General features: G+C 41.7%; 1 protein-coding gene across 3 annotated transcripts in view; it reads right to left on the reverse strand.

Moving 5' to 3' along the window:
• Positions 1–242: 242 nt before the first annotated feature.
• Positions 243–18,656, reverse strand: part of LOC118397405 (phosphoserine phosphatase-like) — a 27,916-nt gene continuing 9,502 nt past the window's right edge. For all 3 annotated transcript variants that reach the window (XM_035792120.2, XM_035792118.2, XM_035792121.2), the window contains exons 2-6: positions 3,286–3,429; positions 2,964–3,098; positions 2,593–2,738; positions 2,013–2,161; positions 243–853 (exon numbers count right to left, since the gene is read on the reverse strand). In XM_035792120.2, the coding sequence (XP_035648013.1) occupies positions 743–853; positions 2,013–2,161; positions 2,593–2,738; positions 2,964–3,098; positions 3,286–3,425 (681 nt within the window). In that variant the 5' untranslated portion in view covers positions 3,426–3,429 and the 3' untranslated portion in view covers positions 243–742. The remainder of the gene's footprint in view (positions 854–2,012; positions 2,162–2,592; positions 2,739–2,963; positions 3,099–3,285; positions 3,430–18,656) is intronic.

Below are 18,656 nucleotides of genomic sequence, written 5' to 3' on the forward strand. Positions count from 1 at the left end.
CGCAAAGTTCAAGGGGGCCGAATACTTTTGCAAGGCACTGTACCTTCAATTTAAAGCGATCAGTCTGTACTTTAGTCATTGTATCATTTCAAATCCAAAGTGCAACAAAAAATGTGTCCCTGTCCCAATACTTTGAGCTTACTGTGTAGTTATGCCATTGTTTAGTGGATGATACTATCAGAGGCAGTTGTGCTGTTGACACAAAGAAAACAAACAAGTAAATGACCACACATACTCAGAACTGCATTTTACACTTACTATTATTAGTGTCAATTGCAAAACATTTACATCTATAAAGGCATTTAATGGCATATATTGTAAAATGCAGTAGTTTTATTATCCTTCCCACAAAAGTTTGACGTAAGGACAAAACCACAAAAGTGCAGTTAAAAAAAACACAAATCCAGGGTTGGGTTCAATTCCAATTCAATTAATTGAATTCAGGAATTAAACGAACATACTGAAATGAAATCGAATGGACTCCAACCCTGCTCAAAACCCTCCAGAAAAAGGATAACTTTATTTTTTTTAGTATTATCTAGTATAAAAATCAACAAGGGTCAAACCCAAGAAGACACTATTGTAGTGTAAACATTTAAAAAAATCTATTGACTGGAAATGAAAAAATATTGTGCACTAGATAAAACCATAAAAGGCACACCATTAGGTGAAAATAAAACACTGATGTTAGCATTAGTAACAATAGTTGTAAGAGGGTTCAGGTTATGGTATTTCCTTGTTGTTAAATCTTCTCCAGTTCTTGTAGCAGCTCTCTAAAACTTGTGACGTACCACAAGCTTCTCTCCTTTACTTGCTGCCTAACCACGTTTCCACCAAATCCAATGAATGCATTCTGAAAAACAAATCAATGTGGTGAGGATAATTGTTTAATTAATGGATCTGACCCTTTTCCCCCCAATTTTTGCCTAAAATGATATAACCAAATCTAACTGGCTGTAGCTCAGAACCTGAGGCAAGGATATGCATATTATTGATACCATTTGAAAGGAAACACTTGGAAGTTTGTGGAAATGTGAAATTAATGTAGGAGAATATAACACATTAGATCTGGTAAAAGATAACACGTAGAAAAAAACACACATTTTTCTTTATACCATCATCTTTGAAAGGCCATAATGTATTATTTACATTTAGATTTTGGCCACTAGATGGCAGCAGTGTATGTGCAACGTTTTAGACTGATCCAATGAACCATTGCATATTTGTTCAAAATGTTGTATCAAGACTGCCCAAATGTGCCTAATTGGTTTATTACTACATTTAAGTTCATAATTGTGCACTTTCCTCAAACAATGGCATGGTATTCTTTCACTGTAATAGCTACTGTAATTTGGACCGTTGTAGTTAGATTAACAACGCTTTCTGCCCATATCAGATATGTCTATGTCCTGGGATTTTATTTTGTTACTTACAACCTCATGAATCACATTAGCCTAGGTTTGTAATGTAAATGTAATGTAATGTTTGCTCAACCGCCATGCCAGGGGGGGCCGATCCCGTAGAGGTTAAAAGATTAAAAGACATCCAGTGTCCATTATTCCAGTGTTACTTTACATTATAGCTGCCTTTAACACCTGACAATCTAGTATTGGGATGTATTCATTAGTTGCAGACCGTAGCAAAACGTTTTGCAATGGAAATGAGTTTCTATTCGTCAAATTCAGGTAAATTCCTCCCCGGTTCAATCCAGTTGCTTCTGTTTGGTTCCTAGTGAATACACCCCTGCAACTGCGGCTTTAAAAAAGGTGCTTAAACCCCCTTAGCTCCTCCAGAGGCACTGCACTGCTGTTGACTCTGTGTTCCACCTAAAATGTGTTGTGTGCGTGTTTCTGTGGTGTCTAGGGGTGTTGGGAACAGAGACAAAATACACATTTCCTCCACAAAATGGACAATAAAGTATTCCATGACAGAAAACCGGAGATGACATAAATAACAGCTATAAATACTAGCTTGCCACCTGTCTTTTAATGTATTGACAAGACAACACTTACTGCAGGGGGACAGGCCTCCAGGTCTGTGGCTCCATCACCGATCATCACCACATTCTTGAAGCCGTGCTTCTTCTTGAGCATGCTGATCACCTTCCCCTTCCCATTACTCTCAGATGTGGGCTGGGTCTCGTCAAAGCCAGCAAACTCACCTAGGGGGAAAATAGAACAACAAATTAGTAAAGAATTCCTCCCTGTAGAGGCCAATCTAACGCTTGCTTGAAACCAGCCCTCTGAAGTCCAGTTCGAGTTTTATTGTCACAAGTACAGTAAAATGCTTCACTTGCAAGCTCTACCCAACAGTGCAGTAATCAATATCAAAATAGTATAACTAATACAAATAAAACATATATATAATAAAGCAAACAAGAATTAAGAAACAAGAGAGGAAGCTATATACAGAGTCAGTGCCAATATCAAATGTACAGGGATACCAGAGTAACAAGATGGCCACCCGTTTTTGCTTCCAGCCATCAAACCAAAATAACCAATAATATTAAAACATGAATGATCATACTGTCATCACCCACACTTCATCCTTTCCACAGTGTGAGAGGTGATTCTGATACTGCTCTGATCTTACCATTGAAGTAGAACTTGAGGCGGTTGGCATACACGTGATGGAGGGGAATGTTGAGTTGAGTGGAGACATGCTCCACGATACAGTGGAAACCGCCAGACACCAGGAACACCTTCACGTTGCGCTGGTGCAAAGTATCAACAAGCTCCCTGGACAATGTACAGAAATGTGTACATTTATTCTACAACATGCAGAAATTAGTACAGGTTTCATAAGCGATTGTGTAACTTGAGGTTAGACGCCCAGCTTGAAGAGACTACTAGTTCAACCCTTTTATGTGAGTATTATGATCAAATTACCATAGCCTCTGCTAATAATCAAATCGTGTTGAGTGGGAAAAAAAGACTGACAAATTGAAATCAACAACCACTTACTTAATACCTGCCGTCAACTGAGGAGGGTGGTCAGTTATCAGTTTGTTCACTTGTTCCCTCGAGCATCGGATGATGGACAGGCGCTCCGTCAGAGCAGTTTTAAAAGTCACTGACCCCCCCATGGCCTTGCGAGTCCTGAAATGAGAAAAACTCAATGTACTCAACAAATATGTTGCAAATTTAACATTTAGAAAGAAACACGTAGAAAATTATGACACGGGGAAATGTACAGGGGAATGTAGATGGGCCTAGATAAAGAAAGGAGAGAAGAAACATGCATTTCAGCGCACTTAAAATCATTACGAATTGCTACACAACATACATTTCTGTGACAGCATCTCCAACCCCGCAGAATTTGGCTAGCTCATCAATGCCTTCTTCTCTGATAACAGTGCTGTCCACGTCGAAGCACACAGCGTCTGCTCTCCGGAAGATTTCCTTTGTCTGTGATAAAGTTGTCATTATGCTGAAGCAAAAGCAACCAGGAGAGACAGAAACATAATTGATTGTTTAACTGACAGCGGTAATTTCTATTTGGACAGCACGAGTGCATTTGAAAGTGATGAGTGCATCAGAGGACAAGTAATTACATGTGTTAATAGTAGACAGGAAAGCACAAGACTGAACTTCACTCAACTTTCTAGAATTTTCCCCCTTAGTTATTAACACTATCAACGTTTCACTGTACTGTGGGAATTGTGATCGAATCAACACAATATAAGCCACTTTCAATGTAACATACCGAAACAAAATTAACTATGCAAGACTTAGTATGCAAAACGAACTATATGATAGATTTTGTTGCAGACAGACACATCGGAGTAGAAGTCTTTTGCAATGACAGGCACGACTCAGGCATGTACTCTACACAGACCGGTGTGCCATTACCAATCAGATGTGCAGTAGACATGTATGCAAATAGACCATTGCCATATATATGGACCTGTGAAATTCACTTCGACCTGGACAGTTTTTACAGGGGTCGTGAGTAGATGCGCTGGTTTTGAGATCAAGGCGAAAGCTACATGTAGCTACAGTTGAAGTCGGAAGTTTAGCCAAAAACATTTAAAAACTCAGTTTTTCACAATTCCTGACATTTAATCCTTGTAAAAATTCCCTGTCTTAGGTCAGTTAGGATAACCAGTTTATTTTAGGAATGTGAAATGTCAGAACAATATTTATTTCAGCTTTTATTTATTTCATCACATTCCCAGTGGGTCTGAAGTTTATATACACTCAATTAGTATTTGGTAGCATTGTCTTTCAATTGTTTAACTTCGGTCAAACGTTTCAGGTAGCCTTCCACAAGCTTCCCACAATAAGTTGGGTGAATTTTGTCCCATTCCTCCTGACAGAGCTGGTGTAACTGAGTCAGGTTTTTTAGGCCTCCTTGCTTGCACACGCTTTTTCTGTTCTGCCCACAAATCTTCTATAGGATTGAGGTCGGGGCTTTGTGATGGCCACTCCAATACCTTGACTTTGTTGTCCTTAAGCCATTTTGCCACGACTTTGGAAGTATGCTTGGAGTCCTTGTTCATTTGCGACCAAGCTTTAACTTCCTGACTGATGTCTTGAGAAGTTGCTTCAATATATCCACATCATTTTCCTGCCTCATGATGCCATCTATTTTGTGAAGTGCTTCATGGTTGGGATGGTGTTCTTCGGCTTGCAACATAACTATGGTCATTATGGCCAAACAGTTCCATTTTTGTTTCATCAGACCAGAGTACATTTCTCCAAAAAGTATGATCTTTGTCCTCATGTTCAGTTGAAAACCATAGTCTGGCTTTTTTATGGCGGCTTTGGAGCAGTGGCTTCTTCCTTGCTGAGCGGCCTTTCAGGTTATGTCAATATAAGACTTGTTTTACTGTGGATATAGATACTTCTGTACCGTTTCCTCCAGCATCTTCACAAGGTCCTTTGCTGTTGTTCTGGGATTGATTTGCACTTTTCGCACCAGAGTACATTCATCTCTAGGAGACAGAATGCGTCTCCTTCCTGAGCAGTATGACGGTTGCGTGGTCCCATGGTGTTTATACTTGCGTACTATTGTTTGTACCGATGAACGTGGTACCTTCGGGCGTTTGGAAATTGCTCCCAAGGATTAACCAGACTTGTGGAGGTCTACATTTTTTTCCTGAGGTCTTTTCTGAGATTTCTTTAGATTTTTCCATGATGTCAAGCAAAGACGCACTGAGTGTGAAGGTAGGCCTTAAAATACATCCACATCTCCAATTGACTCAAATGATGTCAATTAGCCTATCAGAAGCTTCTAAAGCCATGACATCAATTTCTGGAATTTTCCAAGCTGTTTAAAGGCACAGTCAACATAGTGTATGCAAACTTCTGACCCACTGGAATTGTGATACAGTGAAATATAAGTGAAATAATCTGTCTGTAAACAATTGTTGGAAAAATTACTTGTGTCGTGCACAAAGTAGATGTCCTAACCGACTTGTCAAAACTATAGCTTGTTAACAAGAAATTTGTGGAGTGGTTGAAAAACGGGTTTATTGACTCTAACCTGAGTATGTAAACTTCCGACTTCAACTGTATGTGTGCACATTTGTACATATCCTTTCCTAGTTAGTGAGTTTTTTGCCCAGTTATAATTTGTAGTCAGCAATGGAGGAGTGATTGCTTCCTACAAGTGCACAAAATGTGTGCATTTCTAGACATCTTTGAAAAGCAAGTCAGGTGAAGAGCTATTTTTGTCTTAAAGGGGAAGGGTTGTATTTTGAGACGGGCTTGAATAAACTGGGTAGCATAATTTGTATGATTCTCTGTAATAATGGTAAGGGAATAATGATACATTTTATTTTGCCTGAAGGACAAGTGGTTAAACAGGTTAATGTCAAGCCCTGCATGTTTTTTTTCTTCTCAAAACATGAAACCACACATTGGTTGCTACTGTAGGCTGAACGATAGAACAGCTGTGTCATTTATGTTAAAATGTTATGGGATGCATTTTCTCCATTGATGATAGGCCACTCTGGTAGGCCTGCCTTATGATCAAATAGCCACAGTAGTCTAGTTGACTCAGTGTTCACAGTAAACGCGCACCGGATGTTGCACAGAACTTTCACAACGTTCAAGTTTTGCGCTCAGTAGACCTGAAATCTACTAAGCGATTATTTTTTTTGAGGGAACATTGGTTAGGAGAAGGGTTAACTAACATGATATGTAGTTACAAATATGCGAAAAAGTACTAAGTGGTTGAAATGTTGGGTTGCTAGACATTCACGTTATATGCCCACCCATTCTGACCAATCACCCTCCTTTAGTTTTTTTGCCTTTTTTGTCTTATGTAACCATACCAAATGTAACATTCCATACTAATTTGAGTGTCCAGGATTTTAATTTACTATGTTACGTCTAGTCTGAAACCAGGCTGAAAATTTGGTCAAATGAGTTGAAAAGTAAGATAATGTGATTGGGGTGCTATTTGCATATTGCATCCTGATTGGCCATATGCTAATGATGACCTGGTGAATGTAGGGGTTCACGAGGAATGCATCACTCTCTCTCATGTGGCTTGTAATGTGAAGTTAGCAATAAATGTGCCTTCATAAAGATACACCGTTAGTAGTTATTTTACTCACGTACAGACAAGTTTGATTACACAACATGAACGAGTGTATTTACTAACAGAGTTTAGCTTACAGTACCTGGTTGAAAAGTTTTGGGAAGAAAATCGAGGAGGCTATTAGGCATGGAAGACGTCGCAGGAGAAGCACAGTAGCCACCGGCAGTAGTGGGAAGAGGCCAGCCACCCATGCAAAGTGCAGCGGGAGGGTCACAGATACTCGCGCATACAGGCCCAAGCCTTACATTTAACATATAACCGCCGGAGACGTTAGATTTTTCTAAACCTCAAGCATGGATCAAATTGCTTAGGAGGTTCAAGCGCTTTCGTCAGGCGAGTAATCTTCACACATCTACCGAGAAAAACCAGGTAAACACTCTACTGTATGTACTGTACGGGCGACGAAGCAGATTACGTTTTGAGGGGTCTAAACCTAAACAACCTCGAGCAAAAACAGTATGGATTTCTTGCATTCTTTATTGTGCCCAGTGGATAGAGTTATGCAGAAAGGCAGCCAGTGGAAACAGAAATTCCAGCATGAGAAAGCTAGCCATGAAAACGCTAATGACAAAAAGCAGTCAAGTGTCAAAACTGTGTCAAAATCCTTGCCCATCCAAGAGCACAGTGTGCAGCTAATGAAGTAGTGCGTCATTCCTTTGGGAAAAAAAGGACATTACCAACGTGTCATTAAGAGCCGTAAACAAGGTTCAAAGAAAAGGATGATAGCATTTTCCGGGGAACAATATAGGAGCAGGATGATTGACATTCAAGTGATGAACAGAAATGTGAAATTTAAAATAGACATTGTTGCCTCTGCTAGGACCAGGAAGAGTGCCGCTGGACGTGATCGGCATCGCAAGTGTGGTTCTATGAAAAGGAGAAAAGGAGACACTGGAGGACGTGTATGTCATCAGAGATCTACACACAGCTTTACTAGGCAGACCAGCGATCACAAAGCACGAGCTAGTAGCTCGACTCTGACAGCATTAATTTACAAACACTGAAAGAAAGCTATCCAAAGCTGTGCAGCGGTCTTGGCACAGTACAACAACCATATACCATCAAGCTGAAACCTGGCGCAGAGCCCTATTCACTGCATGACGGATTCCTCTGACATTGCTGCCAAAAGTCAAGAAAGAACTAGTGTGCAAGCAAGGGTTCAAGGCTGCTACCAGAGTGGAGGAGCCCACGGACTGGTGAGCCGGCATGGTGGTTGTCCCAAAGAAGAACTGGGACGTGTGGATATGTGTCGATTTTACCCGTCTCAATGAGAAAAATACATACTTCCCACTGTCGAACAGACCCTTGGCTCATTAGCCGGGGCGAAGATCTTCAGCAAGCTCAACACGGACATGAGCTTCTGGCAGATTCCGCTAGCCAAGGAGTCAGTTAAGCTAACAACCTTCATCACACCTTCTGGACATTACTACTTCAACGGTCTGCCTTTTAGCATTGCAGAAGATGGGAAAAGCCGGCTTAACTTTGAACATGGACAGATGAAATCATGGACAAATTCAAATAAATAAGTTTTACATAATTTCTGGTTAAATGTGCAACCAGAGGGAAAAAGACCACTTTAAATCCTCACGCAGAGATGCGTACAAAGCTCTCCCTTGCATTCCATTTGGCAAATCTGACAATAACTCTACCCTCCTGATTCCAGCTTACAAGCTAAATTTAAAGCTGGAAGCACCAGTGACTCGGTCTATAAAAAAAGTGGTCAGATGAAGCAGATGCTAAGCTACAGGACTGTTTTGCTAGCACAGACTGGAATATGTTCCGGGATTCTTCCGATGGCATTGAGGAGTACAAAACATCAGTCACTGGCTTTATCAATAAGGGCACCGAGGACGTCGTCCCCACAGTGACTGTTTGCACATACGCCAACCAGAAGCCATGGATTTACAAGCAACATTTGCAGTGAGCTAAAGGGGAGAGCTGTCGCTTTCAAGGAGCGGGACTCAAAGCCGGAAGCATATAAGAAATCCCGCTATGCCCTCCAACGAACCATCAAACAAGCAAAGCGTTAATACAAGACTAACATCCAATCGTACCACACCGGCTCCGATGCTCGTCGGATGTGGCAGGGCTTGCAAACTATTACGGACTACAAAAGGGAAGCACGGCCGAGAGTTGCCCGGTGACACAAGCCTACCAGCCTACCATGCTCGCTTCGAGACAGGTAGCTGTTCCGGATGACTGTGTGATCACGCTCTCATGTAGCCGATGTGAATAAGACCTTTAAACAGGTCAACATTCACAAGGCACAGGGCCAGACAGATTACCCGGATGTGTACTCCGAGCATGCGCTGACCAACCGGAAAGTGTCTTCACTGACATTTTTAACCTCTCCCTGTCTGAGTCTGTAATACCAACATGCTTCAAGCAGACCACCATAGTCCCTGTGCACAAGAACACTAAGGTAACCTGCCTAAATGACTACCGACCTGTAGCACTCACATCTGTAGCCATGAAATGCTTTCGAAAGGCTGGTCATGACTCACATCAACACCATTATACCAGAAACCCTAGACCCACTCCAATTTGCATGCCGCCCCAACAGATCCACAGATGACGCCATCTCTATTGCACTCCACACTGCCCTTTCCCACCTGGACAAAAGTAACACCGATGTGAAAATGCTATTCATTGACTACAGCTCAGAATTCAACACCATAGTGCCCACAAAGCTCATCACTAAGCTAAGGACCCTGGGACTAAACACGTCCGTCTACAACTGGATCCTGGACTTCCTGACGAGCCGCCCCCAGGTGGTAAGGGTAGGTAACAACACATCTGCCACGCTGATCCTCAACATGGGGGCCCCTCAGGAGTGCGTGCTCAGTCCCCTCCTGTACTCCCAGTTCACTCATGACTGCACGGCCAGGCACGACTCCAACACCATCAATACGTTTACTGATGACACAACAGTGGTAGGCCTGATCACAGACGAGACTGCCTATAGGGAGAAGGTCAGAGAACAGGCTGTGTGGTGCCAGGACAACAACCTCTCCCTCAATGTAATCAAGACAAAAGAGATGATTGTGGACTACAGGAGAAGGAGGACCGAGCATGCCCCCATTCTCATCGACGGGGCTGTAGTGGCACAGGTTGAGAGCTTCAAGTTCCTTGGCGTCCACATCACCAAACTAACATGGTTCAAGCACACCAAGACAGTTGTGAAGAGAGCACGACAACACCTTTTCCCCCCTCAGGAGACTGAAGATTTGGCATGGGTCCTCAGATCCTCAAAAGGATTTATACAGCTGCAGCATAGAGAGCATCCTAACTAGAGGTCGGCCGATTATGATTTTCCAACGCCGATACCGATTATTGGAGGACCAAAAAAGCCAATACCGATTAAATCGGCCAATTTTTTAAAAATGTATTTGTAATAATGACAATTACAACAATACCGAAAGAACACTTATTTTAACTTAATATAATACATCAATAAAAATCCATTTAGCCTCAAATAAATAATGAAAAATTTTCAATTTGGTTTAAATAATGCAAAAACTAAGTGTTGGAGAAGTAAGTGCAATATGTGCAATATGTGCATATGTGCAATATGTGCCATGTAAAAAAGCTAACGTTTGAGTTCCTTGCTCATGAGAACATGTGAAAGTTGGTGGTTCCCTTTAACATGAGACTTCAATATTCCAAGGTAAGAGGTTTTTAGGTTGTAGTTAATCTAGTATTTATAGGACTATTTCTCTCTATACCATTTGTATTTCATATACCTTTGTGTACGGATGTCGTCTGGGGATAGAGAGGAGTGCAGCGTGGTAAGTGTTCATGTCTTTTTTAATAAACAAACTGAACACTGGAACAAAACAATAAATGATGTGAACAAAACGAAACAGTACCGTGTGGCCCAAACACTCACATGGAAACAAACACCCACCCACCAAAAGTGAAACCCAGGCTACCTAAGTATGATTCTCAATCAGAGACAACTAACGACACCTGCCTCTGATTGAGAACCATACTAGGCCGAACACAAAAACCAACATAGAAAAACAAACAGACTGCCCACCCCAACTCACGCCCTGACCATACTAAAACAAAGAATAAAATAACAGAACTGTGGTCAGAACGTGACACTTTGACTATTGGATGTTCTTATAGGCACTATAGTATTGCCAGTGTAACAGTATAGCTTCCGTCCCTCTCCTCACCCCTACCTGGGCTCGAACCAGGAACACATCGACAACAGCCACACTCGAAGCAGCGTTACCCATCGCTCCACAAAAGCCACGGCCCTTGCAGATGAAGGGGAACAACTACTCCAAGTCTCAGAGTGAGTGACATTTGAAACGCTATTAGCGCACACCCAGCTAACTAGCTAGCCGTTTCACATCGGTTACACCAGCCATTAGACTGATAGGCTTGAAGTCATAAACAGCGCTGTGCTTGCGAAGAGCTGCTGGCAAAATGCACAAAAGTGTTGTTTGAATGAATGCTTACGAGCCTGCTGCTGCCTACCATTGCTCAGTCAGACTGCTCTATCAAATCATAGACTTAATTATAACATAATAACACACAGAAATACGAACCTTTGGTCATTAATATGGTCGAATCCGGAAACGATCAATTTGAAAACAAAATGTTTATTATTTCAGTGAAATACGGAACCGTTCGGTATTTTATCTAACGGGTGGCATCCCTAAGTCTAAATATTCTTGTTACATTGCACAACCTTCAATGTTATGTCATAATTACGTAAAATTCTGGCAAATTAGTTCGCAATGAGCCAGGCTGCCCAAACTGTTGCATATACCCTGACTCAGGGTAAGAGAAATGACACAATGACACAATTTCACTTGGTTAATATAGCCTGTTAACCTGGATTTCTTTTAGCTAAATATGCAGGTTTAAAAAATACATACTTCTGTGTATTGATTTTAAGAAAGGCATTGGTGTTTATGGTTAGGTACAGTCGTCCAACGATTGTGCTTTTTTCGCAAATGCGCTTTTGTTAAATCATCCCCCAGCATTGCATCGATTTTATGCAACGCAGGACACGCTCAATAAACGAGTAATATCATCAACCATGTGTAGTTATAACTAGTGATTATGATTGATTGATTTTTTTTTATAAGATAAGTTTAATGCTAGCTTGCGAATTACCTTGGCTTCTACTGCATTCGCGTAACAGGCAGGCTCCTCGTGGAGTGCAATGAGAGGTAGGTGGTTAGAGCGTTGGACTAGTTAACTGTAAGGTTGACAAGGTGAAAATCTGGGGCGGAGCTAGCATGTTGGAGTGAACGGCTGTGCGTGAGAGGCTCCTGCAACTTTTTGCAAAATAATCTAATTTAACCTACTTTATTCACTTTTTACAACAAACGTTTCTTTCTAATACAAGATTGTAACTTTTATATGAAAATGCCGAGTAATAAGCGACCAAAGGACAATAAATCCACAGCGGAGGCCTACTCCCCACTAAACAACGAGACAGACATGGCGGGAGGCACATGCAACAACGTGACACTTACAGAACTTACCCGGGCTTTGGGGGAGCTACGTGTTGCTATAGCTGAGGATCTTAAGGCCACTATTGCTGAGCTGGACACCAAAATCGAGAGCGTCATTCGAACGGTCGCTTCGCATGGCCAGAGTATTGTGGACCTTGAGAAAGCTTCTGAATTCAACGCTGGTAGGATCGACGAGTTAGAGAAGCTATGCTCGTCATTGCAGGATACTGTGCAGAGGCTTTCTGTGAAAGTGGTGGACCTGGAGGGCCGATCCAGACGTAATAACCTTCGCGTTGTTGGTCTGGCAGAGGGGATAGAGGCGGGCTCTCGCCCTACCGACTTCTTCGCCAAGCTACTGAAGGATGCAATGGGATCGGATGTTTTGGATTCGGATCCCCAGCTGGATCGCGCACATCGCTCCCTTGTCCCAGTGCCTGGACCAGGCCAACGTCCTCGCCCAGTAATAATCTGCTGTCACAGTTTCAAGACCAAGGATCTTATCCTGCGTGAAGCTCGAATGAGGGGCAACCTGTCACATAAAGGGCATCCATTCCGTGTCTATGAGGATTATGCGCCCGATGTGGCAAAGCATCGCGCCGACTACAGAGATGTCATGACTAAACTCTACAAACTCCATCTTCGCCCAGCCTTACTCTTCCCTGCAAGACTAAGAATTACCCCGCCTTCCGGTGAGAAGATTTGGCTCTCCTCGGTTTTGGACGCAGAGAAGTTTATCCAGGGATATACACCAATCCCCCGTACAGGTTAGAGTGCCTTGTTAGTGCGTGTTAGGGTCTGCTCATGGACTCGAATCCATACTATACCATATTGGGTGAAAACGTATTAAACGGGCTCAACAAGGGCTACCGAGCATGTAAGACGCTGAGCAGACCAATGGATGGCGGTCAGAGCTCTCATTTAACGTTAAATTCACTTTCATCCCGGCTGTGCTCAGCGATGCATATTTTTTACTTCCAGGTTTGATCACTGACACCTTCGGACGGATATACTTATATTCCCCACTTTTGTTTTGTTTCGTTATTTATTTTACAATCCTTACATCACTCTTACTACCATACCATTTATTTATTGCTTGCAGGGGACTGGGGGTGATGGTTGGGAGGGGGCAGACGCCTGGTTAGCAAGTTGATGTTTTGTGCCGTTCTGCCTTTGTCTGGCCGTGGGCCTCTCTCCCGACTAGAGTCCCACCAGCCCTCTGTAGTGCTTATGTATGTGTAGGTGTGCGTAAATATAATTACTATTTGTACTTTATTACTATTTTCTCTTAGCACTTTAGTATTATGTATGTGTATATTTTAAATCAGTGTAGATTGTTATTCTGGGGTATGAATGTTTGTATGTGTATGTGTGCATATGGATGTATATACATATTCTTTAAATATATATTTTTATATATGATTTTTTTGTGTGGGTATGTATACATACATGTATATGTATGGATGTGTGTGGGTGTATGTATATATATATGGGTGTGTGTATGTGTGTATGTATATATGTGTGTGTGTGTGTGTGTGTGTATATGTGTGTGTGTATATATATATATATATATATGTGTGTGTGTGTGTGTGTGTGTGTGTGTGTGTGTGTGTGTGTGTGTGTGTGTGTGTGTGTGTGTGTGTGTGTGTGTGTGTATATGTATGTATGTATACATATATGGGTGTGTGTATGTATATATATATATATGGGTGTGTGTGTGTATATGTGTGTATATGTGTGTGTGTATATATATATGGGTGTGTGTATGTATGTATGTATGTATATATGTGTGTGTGTGTGTGTGTGTGTGTGTGTGTGTATGCATGTGTATGTGTGTATATATATGTGTATAGGTGTATGTATGTGTGTATGTGTATATATATATATATATATATATATATATATAAGATATATATTTTTACTTATTTTTTATTAAACATATTTTTTTTTTAAATTGGGGGAACGTTTAATTTAACAAATCCTTGTTCCGATCTCCTGACCCACAGTATGTAAAGGTACGGCTGACTAGGTCGGTTGCGGATGGTTTATTTTTTGACCGGCAGTGCTTAGCAATATTATCTCGAGGCTATATCTTGCTTATTTCTGGGATTGACCCAGGATGACGCTTAAATGCGCAATATGTTTAAGTTGCAACTTATTCGGTTTAGGTTTATTAGATGCTAACTGAACACTTAACTCGCGGGAGCCTCCTCAGTTCATATGTTAGTAGAAGTTCTAGGATAGTGAGAGGTGAACGTATAGTTGGGATTTTATTTTTGTTTTACCTCTGGTTCGAGGTCGCGCCGTGCTTTTTTGGCATCGGCCAGACAATGTGTTTATTATTTTTATTTTTCCTTTTTTTTCTCTCCTGTTTGTACATTCCTGTTAAAGGTGGGTTGATGGGGGGGGTAAGTGTTGTGGAAATTAGGGGAACAGGGGGAAGTAAAGGTGCTTGCAGGGGGGGGGGTGGGTTGGATACTGCTCGGGTGTGGGTGCTACATATGCTGATCGTGATGGTTTGGTGCGCTTTCTTACCTTTTTATCAAGTTACATGATATGCAGGCCACCATAGGAACTACAAACGAGAGGAGGGTGGGGCTTACATTCACTTCCTGGAATGTCAAGGGTTTAAACGAACCAATTAAGAGGGGCAAGGTCCTAGCCCACTTGAAAGCACTCTCGTCTGATATTATATTTTTGCAAGAAACCCATCTGAAGAATAACTCTCATAGCAGACTTAGGTGTAGGTGGGTGGGGCAAGTGTATCACTCTAACCTCTCTGCCAAAACGAGAGGCACAGCGATTCTGGTACGGAAAGGAATTCCCTTTCTACATAAAACCACTATTGCGGATAAAGAGGTCGGTATGTGATCGCAATAGGAGAAATCCACTCTACCTCAGTAACTCTACTAAATATCTATGGGCCAAACATTGACAACCCCTCTTTTTTCAAAAGAGTCCTTGCCCTGATTCCAGATATCTCCCATACTAACCTGGTCATTGGAGGGGACCTTAACTGTGTGCTAGACCAATATTTGGATAGATCCTCTACCCGGCGAACCCCTACCTCCTATTCAAGCGAATTCTTGAATACCTACATAAAAATTCAAACTTATTTGATATATGGAGGATCGCTAACCCTACGGGTAGGAATACTCCTTTTACTCTCATGTTCACAAGGTTTACACTCGAATTGACTACTTTTTGTTGGACGCTAGACTACTCCCCTATACCTGTAATGTGAGGTATCATGATATTATAATCTCGGACCACAGTCCACTCACCTTCTCCCTGAGATTGGGTGACATTGTACCAAACGAGAGGGTCTGGAGGTTGAATCCTCAGCTCCTCACAGAACCAACATTCTGTGAATATCTTAAAGACCAAATTACATTTTTCTTTGATACCAACGACAACACAGAGACCTCCCCAGCATTATTGTGGGAAACACTGAAGGCGTATCTGAGAGGCTGTATCATCTCCTTTCAGGCTGCCAGGAGTAGGCAAAACAGAGAAAAACTGGAAGAACTAGAGGGACAAATTCACTTACTGGATAGGGAGAATGCTAGCCACCCATCTATGGAGAAACATAAAAAAATTACCTCTTTAAAATTTGAATATAATCAGATTCTCTCAGCTAAAATCGCTAAATCTTTTCTCTATGCCAAGCAAAAATATTTTGAGTTTGGTGACAAACCACACAAATTACTCGCCAGACAACTTCGAAAAAAAATGTGAGTGACCGAATGATTCACAGGGTTAAATCTGCATCTGGGGAATTACTCTCTTCCCCAAAGACATCAATGACAGATTCCGGCAGTTTTATGAGACTCTATATACATCTAAAGCGGATCCTAACCCCTTAATTATGCAAACATTTTTGGAGGACTGTAATCTTCCTGCCCTGAACCAGGAAGATTCTAACTTCCTGAATAAGGAAATATCTCTTGATGAAATCCGAGAAACAATTAAATCTCTAAAGAGTGGCAAGACCCCGGGCCCAGATGGATACCCTGGTGAATTCTATAAAACATTCAGCAACATGCTCTCCCCTATCTGCACAAAATGTTGATTCAGGCCAATGAGAATGGAGCTCTCCCTTCTACTTTGGACGAAGCGTTCATTACAGTTATACATAAGAAGGGTAAAGATCCAGAAGAGGTAGGGTCATACAGACCAATATCTCTCCTTAATACAGACCAAAAGATTTTAGCAAAAACGCTGGCTAACAGGCTTAGCACTTTAATTGGCAAATTGGTCCATTCGGATCAGACCGGCTTTATCCCTAACAGAAACTCATTCTTCAATCTCAGGCGCCTCTTCAATATTATGTATTCTCAGAGGTTACCAACGTGGACCTTGCCGTCATATCTCTTGACGCCGAAAAGGCCTTTGACCAAGTTGAGTGGCCCTATCTATTCAAGGTCCTACAGAAATTTAATATTGGAGATAGGTTCATAAATTGGATCCAGCTTTTATATAGGAACCCCTGTGCCAGAATACTCACTAACCAATCATTGTCGCCCGATTTAACCTCAACAGGGGACAAGGCAGGGTTGTGCGCTGTCGCCTATGCTCTTCGCCCCTAATTATCGAACCGCTCGCTCAGACGATTAGATCTTATGCAGCAATACACGGCTATAATACTAAAGATACTCTAAATAAGATCTCCCTATACGCAGATGACATCCTCCTCTATGTAACAGAACCCCAGGCTAGTATCCCAGCTATTCTTGATGTGATCAATTTGTTTGGTACCTTCTCGGGATACAGAATAAATTGGAACAAGAGTGAATTAATGCCCATACGGTCGCAAAATACCTCCTGGCTAGAACATCTCCCATTTAAGTTATCTTCAGAAAAATTTACCTACCTAGGAATTGTAGTTACCAAACAATACTCCTTACTATTTAAAGAGAATTTCCCCTCTCTGATACAAAAACTCAAAGCAAACATACTATTTTGGAGAACTCTCCCAATTTCTCTGCTCGGAAGAATTAATGCCATTAAAATGGTCTTCCTCCCACAACTGCTCTACCTATATCAGAACATCCCAGTATTCATACCTAAATCCTTTCATAAACAACTGGACTCAATTATCAATCCTTTCATCTGGGATTATAAAACACACAGGATAGGTAAAAAACACCTCTGTAAATCCAAGACGGAAGGAGGATTGTCTCTCCCAAATTTTATATTTTATTACTGGGCCGCTAACCTCCGTATTGTTACGTTTCTGTTGGATGACGTACTCCCGGCATCCAGCTGGCTTAGTATGGAGCGTGAGGAGTGTCACCCCTTCTCTATTGGCGCTGTGATTTTGTCGCCTGTCAATCTGGAGATGTCACTTTATTGTAACAATCCTATAATACATAGCACAGTCCGAATCTGGAAGCAAATTAAAGTCCACTTTGAGCTCAGACCAATGTCATTCATGCTCCCTGTCGCCAGGAATCCCTCCTTTGCCCCTTCTAACCTTGACAACACCTTTGAGCGATGGGGAGAGTTGGGGATAAGCACCATAGGGGATTTATACATAGAAGGGACCTTTGCTTCCTTTGAGCTGCTGAGGGAAACTTATAATCTTCCCAGAAGTAATTTTTCAGATACCTACAAATTAGAGACTACGTTAGAAAACACCTCCCAACATTTGGGAATGCTAAACCTTCCATGTTTGACGGATGCATAAAAATATGCCCCACCTCAGATAAACTGATATCGCGTCTATATGATGCTTTTCAATCTGTTAGCACACCTTCTACTGATGCCATCAAGGCAAAATGGGAGGAAGAACTAGGGACTGACATCTCAGTGGCAGACTGGGAAGAGAGCTTGGAGTATATCCACACATGCTCCATTAATTCCAGACATCGTCTCATACAATTCAAGGTATTACACAGATTACACTATTCCAAAACTAAACTGCATAGGATATTTCCTGATACATCCCCTACATGTGATAAATGTCAGGCTACGCAGGGTACACTACTCCACTGCTTTGCCCTATGCTCTAGCTTGCATGGTTATTGGTGTGGAATTTTTAGGATCCTCTCTGAAGTTTTGGAGACTTCAATAGATCCAGACCCGCTTCTGATAATCCTGGGAGTATCTGAGTCCCTAAACAGATTAACCAACCCCCAAAAACAACTAATCTCGTATGGTCTCATCTCGGCAAAAAAACTAATCTTGTTGTTTTGGAAAAGGAGGGAAGCGCCCTCCACCAAATTATGGCTCAGTGAATTGGCAAACACTGTACACTTAGAAAGAATTAGATATATTCTGAACAATAAATTATCAACATTTGATAAAATCTGGCAGCCTTTCCTCTCCTACTTGGACGAGTCGGCGCTGTGAATTTGTACTTATTAACGCACTCGCAATGGTAAAATTTTAATCTACCTTTGGGCAGCGTGTGCTGGCCCTACCACCCGAGCAGTTGGGAGGGGGATAGGGGGACATCTTCCCTCTTTCTTTCTACGTGTCCTTGTTTTGTATGTCGTGTTCTGTATTATTTGTTCTGCACCCAGAACTCTGGGTCTTGTTGTTCCTGTATGCTCTTTTATGTTTAGATAAGAAGTGTATACCTGTCATGTATACCTATACACCATTCTTGTGTGTGTTTAATAAAAATAT

The sequence above is a fragment of the Oncorhynchus keta genome, chromosome 18 (genome assembly GCF_023373465.1).
Source record: "Oncorhynchus keta strain PuntledgeMale-10-30-2019 chromosome 18, Oket_V2, whole genome shotgun sequence".
Lineage (NCBI taxonomy): Eukaryota > Metazoa > Chordata > Actinopteri > Salmoniformes > Salmonidae > Oncorhynchus > Oncorhynchus keta.